The sequence below is a fragment of the Protopterus annectens genome, chromosome 5.part1 (assembly GCF_019279795.1).
Source record: "Protopterus annectens isolate FY-2018-M chromosome 5.part1, PAN1.0, whole genome shotgun sequence".
NCBI lineage: Eukaryota > Metazoa > Chordata > Ceratodontiformes > Protopteridae > Protopterus > Protopterus annectens.
Genome location: NC_056736.1, coordinates 388,432,991 through 388,442,245, shown reverse-complemented (window position 1 = coordinate 388,442,245; position 9,255 = coordinate 388,432,991). Strand labels below are relative to the sequence as shown.

The window sequence follows — 9,255 nt, the reverse complement described above, 5'->3', positions numbered from 1 at the left end:
AAGGAAAGTAGAGCCAAGAGACGTCAGGGAGCTGGAGGGTGGGTAACCAGGACTGCAACAGTGAATACACTCGAACATCTACATTTATGGTAAGTGTACACAACTGTACTATGTTCTTTGTCTTTCACTGTTGCAGTCATCACATTTGGGTTGATTCCCAAAGCAAAGGAAGGGAGGAGGAAGTAAGAGAGCATTGGGGCCAGCTATTAAGCCCTGCAAGACTGCAGTGGCAAAACCAGCTCTGGATTTAGAAAAAAATAGGCATGTGGTAATGCTTGGTGAAGGTGTGTACAGAACTCCAATTTGCAGCTTCCAGGATGTCCCTGGCAGGGACTCCCCTGAGAAAAGCTGTAGAGGTTGAGGTAGCCCTAGTGGAATGAGGTCTGACCCCCTGTGGGATAGGTTTTCCATGGTGTTTGTAGCAGAAATGGATGTAGTGTGCTATCCATTTAGAAATGGTTTGCTTTGAAATGGCCTTGACCTCTGCCCCTGTAGCAAAGCTGACAAGCAGCTGGTCAGATTTTCTGAAAGATTTAGTCCTGTCAGGGTAGAACCTGAGCTGTCTGTGCACGTCCAAGGAATGCAGGATCCTTTCCCCTTTATTCTGAGGATTAGAAAAAAAGGTTGGTAAATGGATGGATTGGTTTAAAGTCACACTAGATACCACCTTCGGCATAAATGATGGGTTAGTCCTGAGGGAAACCCTGTCCGCATGTAAGATAATGAAGGGTTTCATAGCCATGAGGGCCTGTAACTCAGACACTCTTTTTGCTGAAGTGATGGCTAGCAGTAAGGCTGTTTTCCAAGAAAGGAATTTTAACTCTGCTGTAGCAGCAGGCTCAAAAAGGGAGAGTGTGAGCTTCTCTAGTACAAAGTTAAGGTCCCAGCAGGAGTGGGAGCTCTCCTTGGGGATCTTAAATTGTTAGCTCCTCTCAGGAACTGTTTGATCAGAGGGCGAGAGAAGAGGGGTGGCTCAGTATTGTAATGAGCTGAGATGGCAGAGGCATGAATCTTAATTGAGGAGAAGAATAGGCCTTTGTGAAGCAGCTCTGCTAGATAATCTCGGATTTGAGGTAAGGTGGGCATGGCTGTGTCCTTTCCTTAAGACTAGCTCTAAGAACAGTATCTTTTCCACTTTTCTGAATAGGATTTCCTAGCGCTAGGCCTCCTGGCCTCAAGGATAACATCCAGCACCTGTTTGCTGAGGGTTGCTGGTGATGTATTCAGGGAATAAGCCAGGCTGCTAGGTTCAGAGTTTGCAGCTGAGGATGCAAAATATGTCCCTCTTGCTGGACAGCAGAGAGGGGTCTGATGTAGGTGCCAAGATGACACTGCTGTCAGACTGCGTACTAGTGGGTACCAGTGCTGGCATGGCCAGTCTGGTGCAATAAGGATTGTCCTTGGCCTGTCCTGTTTGATCTTGAGTAGTACATTTGGAAGGAGGGACAGAGAGGTAAAGGCATAGATTGAGAGGTTTTCCCATGTAAAGGATAGGGCATCCACTTTCCAAGCTTGGCTGTGAGGATTTCTGGTGCAAAATGTGCTTAGTTTTGGGGGACGCAAAGAGGTCCACCTCCGGTGTCCCCACCTGTGTATTAGAAATTTGAATGAGTTGGGTTCCAAGTTTCCACTCGTGTGGGTTCATTAAATTTCTGCTTAAGTCGTCTGCCAGTGAATTTTGTTTGCCTGGAAGGAATTGAGCTTGCAGGTGCACTTGGTTGCTTAAGGCTGTGTTCCACAGAGCCATGGCTAACCTGCAGAGTGGGAAGGAGTGAGTTCCCCCCTGCTTGTTTATGTACCACATAACTGTGGTGTTGTCTGTCTTTATCAGGAGTTGTCGTGGCACGATAAGGTATTTGAAGGCTGTCAGAGCATTCTGTACAGCTAACATTTTTTTTGATTGATATGCAGGTGAATTTGTCCTGGACTCCATTTGCCTGACATGTGAGCCTCCCATGCATAGTCTGATGAGTCTGTTGTCAGGGTTTGGGCGGCAGGGGGTTGAGAGAAAGGGAGTCCCTTATTGTGGTTGCAAGCCTCTGTCCACCAAAGGAATTCTGCCCTTAGGCAAGGAATGATAGGAATCACTGCTTCCAGGTCCTGAGAATGCTGACACCGGAGACTTTTTAAGTACCACTGATGTTTCCTCATATGCAGTCTTGCATATGGAATTAGTAGAATGCATGAGGCCATGAACCCTAGGGCTTGCAGTATTTTTCTTGCAGATAGCTGGGTTTGGGTGGCCAGTAGTTTGAAGTATGTTGTCAAATAAACCTGCTTTTCTGGAGTGAGGAATACCATCTGGGAAGTTGTGTTCAAGCTTGTTCCCAGGAATACAATCTTTTGGTTGGGTACCAGATGTTATTTCTTTTCGCTGATGTTATACCCCAGAGAAGTTAGGAGTTTCTTTACAAACGTCAGGTGCTGAAGTAGCAATTCCTGACTGTCTGCCTGAATCAGGCAATCGTCCAAATATGGGGAAATTTGAATATTTCTCCGCCTGCAGTAAGCAATGGTTGGGGCCAGGCACTTTGTGAATACCCTGGGTGCAGTAAATAAACCAAAGGGAAGTGCAGAGAACTGACAGTGCACAGAGCCTGCCCTGAAACGTAGATATTTCCTGCAAGATTCCCTTATGGGGATGTGCAGATAAGCTTCCTTTAAGTCTAGGGTGACTAGCCAGAAGTCCTTGTCTAGCATAGGAAGGAGCTGCTGGCGTGTAAGCATTTTGAATTTTGGTACCACAAGGAAGGTGTTGAGAGTTGACAGATCCAGAATACAGCGCCAAAAATTCTCTTTCCTGGGTACCAGGAACAGTCTGGAGTAGAAACCCTGTCCCCTTTGCTCTGTTGGAACAGGTTGAATAGCCCTGATACTGAGAAGTACTTGCTTTTGGGCCTCTGCCCACTGGTTTGGAGGAAGGTCTGGCAATCCTCTTTGGGTTAGCAGAGAGTGGAAATAGAACCTGTATACCTGTGATACAATTTTTAAGACTCATTAGTCCTGGGTAATATACTCCCATTTTTTTGCATGCAAGGCGAGTTTTCCCCCTAGGGGTGTAAGTACTTGGGCATGGATGGGAAGGATTAGGACAAGTCATAGTGAACTTTTTCCATAAGGGGGTGGCTTACCACTCCCTGTTTTTGAGGAGGGAGCACTCCATTGTTTAGATCTGTGCATACCTTGAGACTGTAGTCTTTGTGATCTGTTGCCCCTGTGTTTGGGCTGAGAAGGTCTGGGAGGGACTGGAAAGGACCATTTTTTTGAAGGCCAATGTCTACTGAATCTAGGTGGCTGTACCTGTAAAAAAATCTTTAACAGTTTGCATAGATTTAGCTTTTTCCTCCATCTTTTTAAGAACAACTTCTGCTTTTGAGCCAAACAAACATTCTTGGTTTAATGGAGCATCTAGTAATTTTGCTTTGACATGCTCTGGCAAGATTTGTTACTTCAGCCAAGCATGTCTTCTCAGAACAGACCCAGTGACAGCAGCCCTACAAGATGCTTCTAAGGCATCAAAACCACACTGCAAAGTATGTTTACCAACTTGGTTTGCAGAATGCATTGTCTTGTAAGTCTTTATTTTCTGCACAATCAGGAATCAACAACAGTTTTTGTTTAATTAGATCCATAATATGCTGTTGGTACTTCAACATGTGAAACTGGAAATTTAAAGCCCTGATGGCAAGAGTTGCAGAGGTATATACCTTCGTACCCCATCTGTCTAGAGCCCTAGAATCCCTGTCTGAAGGGGTAGGGTTTTTGGCTGCAGAAGCCTTAATACCTTTAAGTCCCTGGGAAATAGTCTCTAGATCTGCAGTGGGATTTTTAAAGAGAAAATTTGTGAGAGTCAGGTACTCTGTAGTACCTGTCAGGCTTTCTAGGAGCTGGTGGTAAAGTATCAGAGGTAAGGCTGGATTCCATGAAGAAATCATCTACAATATCCAGAACAGGGGGTATAGCTAGATGCCTATGCTGAGGCAAGTCTAAAAATTCCCTGAGTCTCTTTTTGGGCTGTGGGTAGTCCTGGCATTCCCAGCGGAAATGCTCTCTTAGGGTATGCAAAGTTTCACCGAAAGAAAAGTCCTCTGGGGGGGGGGGGGGCAGAGGGAATGGAATCCTCTGCATCTGAATCTTCATAGGTAGATAACGGTATGTCCTGGTAATCACAGGGGTCAGAATCATTGGACTCATGGTCTGAAGAATCAGAAGGAAAATCAATTATTTGTCTTTTAGAGGGGGAAGGCTGGCTTCCCCTAATTAAAATAATAAGGTCTTCAGCCATTCTAAGCATTTGTTTCTGTGGCATGGGAGCTTGAGAATGCGCTTTGGTCATCGGTTTCCTAGGCATAGTGCGAACTCTGGGCCTATGAAATTTGGTAGTTGTGGTCATTAACAAAGTAGTTGGTTTAATACGAACATCGGAAGGTTTGAATACAACCTCAGAACCCGGTGCCTGCACAGCGGCTCCGGACCCATCCAAGGTAGAGACATCTTCAGGTTCCATAGTCGAGGAAGCATCTCGCGGCATACTGGACTCTGAATGGCTCTCAGTAGAGGCCTGCAAATCTGTAGAAGTTTCAGATTTGAAACTCGAAAAGCAAAAATTTCAGGTAGCTGCCGACCGGCACTTGCCAACTGCTTCTGCTTCGGGCTCCCGCGTGGCAAGAAAAGCAGATTTAATGGCGTCGGCTGCATGTTTTATACCCCTGACAACCTGACGTCATGGAAGAGGTGACAGCATCAGAAGCAGAAATCCCATGACTCTGGTATTTATTTGGGCCGACTGAGGGCTATCTGCAGGCAGATAACCCAAGTATGATGACTGCAACAGTGAAACACGAACAACATCAAAGACCTTCAAGAACAAAAACTGAAACAGAAAAACTTACAACTACAAATATGAAACACTAAGGTGACTTTTTTCTTAAGTAGACAATTTTGTATGCAAAAACTAGTTGAGTCCTACCCTGCTAAAAGCATGTCAAGTTTATTTACAACATTCGGTTAAATTATTACGCCAACTGATCTGTTTTCAGATTTTGGAATAACACAATATAAATTAAGTGGAATTTTACTTTCAGGTACAGTGTATCAAGTCCATTACAAAAAGTAATTTTTTGTAAATGAAAGCACTGTTTACCCATGCTTAGAAATAGCCCAGTATTAATTTATCTCTGTGCTTTGACTACTATTTCTAGTCACACACTGACCTTCAATGCTCAAAGGCTCATAATACAAGAAGTCATTGCCCACAAACTTTAGAGAATAAAGCCATTCAGCTACTAGGAAATCTTGCATGCAGACCACCAGGCAGTGGTCTAGGCCCACACCCTTGAGATCTTGTAGTGAAGGGGACTTGGGTATTAGAACATGCACACATGCCAACTGCCTGCCTGTTCCAGGAATGATTCTACTTCACATTTCTGTATAGGCACACACAATCAAGTTACACATCAGCTTAACTGCCGTGCTCCTGATGAATTAAGTAATGTGTGGTAACAACCAGATTCATTCAAGTATCACTGCACAAAGCCTCTACCTCTACAGAAAGAATGGCAGCCCTTCAGTTGCTCAATTAACTGCAAATACTCTTTAATGGATAGGATATAAGCAGAGACACAACCCAGACATCATGTACAATACTTACTGCTGACAAAGCCAGAATTTGCTGCTGGATAGTTTCTTCTTCGCTATACCCAACCCATGGAGGTACTGCTGCATCTATGTGGAAGAACGAGAAAGCAATAACATTTCAATGATAAACACATTTTTTCAGACAGCCAAGCTGATTAATAACTAACCTTAAGAGTTTTTTTTTCCTATAAATACATTTGCGACAAGGAATCAGAAAATCCAGGAATCTGACTGACTATCAGGACTGACTAAAATATTTTCAATGCAAACCTAAAATGAAGCCCCCTCCCACCAAACAATGTGTACCTAAAACCATACAATGTCATGAATACAGTAACACATGTAAGACTGCTTGCTTAATATGTATTACCCAGACTTGCAAGATATTCAGCCACTGGGCTTGTGCCTCATAGCAGCCTATGTCAAAAAGAACCAACACTGACATTAAAGCATGTAAATGACATTGTAAATTCTGTAAATAAAATTGTGGTTTTTTTTTTAATAAAATGGTCACTTTAAATACAGCTATCCCTTTATGAAAGGTAGGAACTTTGGCTACATTAACCAACAAACTAATACATCAGTGCATATAAATAAAGAGGGCGCCCTTCCTGAAGGGGGGATTCTGTGCCTGAAGCAAGGGTTCTGGGCAAAGCAATGAAGAGTACAGACAGTACAGTTGTGTACACTTGCCATAAATGTAGATGTTCGAGTGTATTCACTGTTGCAGTCATTACATTTGGGTTATATGCCTGCAGGTAGCCCTCAGCCGGCCTAAATACCAAAGTCTTGGGTCCTGCATTGGATGCTGTCTCTTCTTCCATGACGTCAGGTCGTTAGGGGTATAAAGCATGCAGCCAACGCCATTACATCAGTTTTATTTGCCCCAGATGTCAGGTGCCCCCATAATGGGAAATTATATATAAGGTTACACCTCCAACAAAAAGCAAATACACCAGAAAGCTGAACTACTCTAAACAAGAAGAAAGATATAGCCAAGAGAAGTCAGGGGGCTGGAGGGAGGGTAACCAGGACTGCAACAGTGAATACACTCGAACATCTAGATTTATGGTAAGTGTATACAACTGTACTATGTTATTTGTGTTTCACTGTTGCAGTCATTACATTTGGGTAGATTCCCAAAGCTAAGGCAGGGAGGAGGCATTTAGAGAGCATTAGGACCAGCTATTAATTCCTGCAAGACTGCAGTGGCAAAACCAGCTTTGGATTTAGAAAGAAACAGGCAAGTGGTAATGCTTGGGTGAGGGTATGTACAGAGCTCCAGGTAGCAGCTTCTAGGATGGCCCTTGCAGGGACACCTCTGAGAAAGGCTGTAGAAGTAGATGCAGCCCTGATGGAGTGTGATCTTATCCCCTGTGGGGTAGGTTTTCCATGGTGCTTACAGCAGAAATGAATGCAATGGCCTATCCACTTAGAAATGGTTTTGCTTTGAAATGGCCTTCCCCTCTGCCCCAGCAGCAAAGGAAATCAACAGTTGTTCAGTTATTCTGAAAGGCATGGCCCTGTCCAAATAAAATCTAAGTTGTCTGTGCATGTTCAAAGAGTGTAGAATTCGTTCTCCTTTGCTCTGTGGATTAGGAAAGAAGGTTGGTGAATGAATGGACTGATTAAGGGCCACACTGGATACCATCTTGGGCATAAAGGAAGGGTTGGTCCTGAGGGACACCCTGTCTGCATGGAAGTTGATGAAGGGCTCCCACTGCCATGAGGGCCTGTAATTCAGGCACTCTTCTTGCTGAAGTGATGGCTAGAAGGAAGGCTGTTTTCCAAGAAAGGAATTTCAATTCTGCAGTTGCAGCTGGCTCAAAAGGGGGTAGAGTGATCTTTTCCAATACAAAATTAAGGTCCCAGGCTGGAGTAGGGGCTCTCCTGGGTGGTCTTAAATTGTTGGTCCCTCTGAGGAATCGTTTCAGCAGAGGGTGAGAGAAGAGAGGTGGATCAGTTTTATAATGTGCTGAAATGGCTGAGGCATGAATTTTAATTGATGAGAAGGAAAGGCCCTTGTGGAGCAGCTCTGTTAAGTATTGAAGAATATGCGGTAAGCTGGGCACTGTTGTGCCCATCCCCTGAGTCTGGCTCCAGGAACAGTATCTTTTCCACTTTTCAGCATAGGATTTTCTAGTACTAGGCCTCCTTGCCTCCAGAATGACACGTAGCACCTGCTTACTAAGGGATGCTATTGGAGAGCTCAGGTAATTAGCCAGGCTGCAAGTTTCAGTGTTTGAAGCTGGGGGTGCAGAATCTGGCCCTCCTGCTGGGATAGCAGGGAAGGGGTCTGAGGCAGGTGCCATGGTTCCAGCAATGACATACTGCACAAGAGGGGGTACCAGTGCTGGTGTGGCCAGTCTGGAGCAATCAGTATTGTCCTTGGTTTGTCCTGTTTGATCTTTAGCAGAACTTTCAAAAGGAGAGGCAGAGGGGGAAAAGGCATAAACTGAGAGGCTTTCCCAGGTGAAGGACAGGGCATCAACTTTCAAAGCTTGTCTGTGGGGAGTCCTTGTGCTAAACAGCCTTTGCAAGTCTCGAACCCAGGACCCTGTACACCATAGCCAAAGTGATTTACCACTAAGCCATGTTAGATATACATTATTAACTTTTACTGGCATCGGTTTAGAGCAAGAAAAAGGATCCCCAAAGTGGCACTTAGCGTTTTTGAAGACTTCAGTTCTGAAACTTGAAAACGAAAATTTCAGGAGTCGGGCGACCGGCACTTGCGAACTGCTTCTGTTTTGGGCACCATGCGGCAAGAAAGACTGATGTAATGGTGTCAGGTGCATGCTTTATACCCCTGACGACCGGACATCATGGAAGAAGAGACAGCATCCGACGCAGGACCCAAGACTTTGATATTCAGGCCGGCTGAGGGCTAACCCAAATGTAATGACGGCAACAGTGAAACACGAAGAACATCTAGGAGAACACAACAGAAGGAACATGGACATCATCTTCTGCCCTAGGAAAATGACAGGAAAGATAGCTCATGAGAGTTCAGACATACTTGCTAACAGACATTATGGGTCTGTTGTTAAGGCTATTCTTAAAGGTACTTTAATTTGTTCAGTCATTCCATCTGATTATTTGAGAAGAACCTGCATTTTTTCTGCTTGCATTTAATAAAAGCAATAAAACCCAATTATTTGACAGACTGATGGTCTCCGTTTCACTTTATATTCCACCCTGTAAAGTGCAGAAGGTATATTTTGATCTTTGTAACTTTCTGCCTAGTGTAGGATTACCCATGCATATGCCGGTGATGTAAGAGCATTTGTCTGCAGATTTTTTTTATTTCTTACTTGTTTACGTCTACTACCTACCGGTCTCAAGCCAGTTAACTTTTTTAAACTCTTGTAAACTCCCCATTGTGCGATATGACGTTTACTGTCTTCTGCAATACAACTGCACCTTGGGACAGCTACTGGCCAAAAGCTTAACTAACTCATGATTCTTACTTAAAAGATTTTTAACTTCAACTGTGTGGCCTATAATCACCCACAGCACATCATTGAAACATACTAGTATCCCCCACCCCCTTCCTATACTGCTCTCTTTTCTCTAGCTTACCCTTTCATGAAACATGTATCCCTACCATAACTTATT

General features: G+C 44.1%; 1 protein-coding gene across 1 annotated transcript in view; it reads right to left on the bottom strand.

Annotated features, from left to right (window-relative positions):
- Positions 1 to 5,578: 5,578 nt before the first annotated feature.
- SYAP1 (synapse associated protein 1) overlaps positions 5,579 to 9,255 on the bottom strand; it is a 410,740-nt gene continuing 407,063 nt past the window's right edge. The window contains exon 4 of the mRNA XM_044072785.1: positions 5,579 to 5,724. Within this exon, the coding sequence (XP_043928720.1) occupies positions 5,579 to 5,724 (146 nt within the window). The remainder of the gene's footprint in view (positions 5,725 to 9,255) is intronic.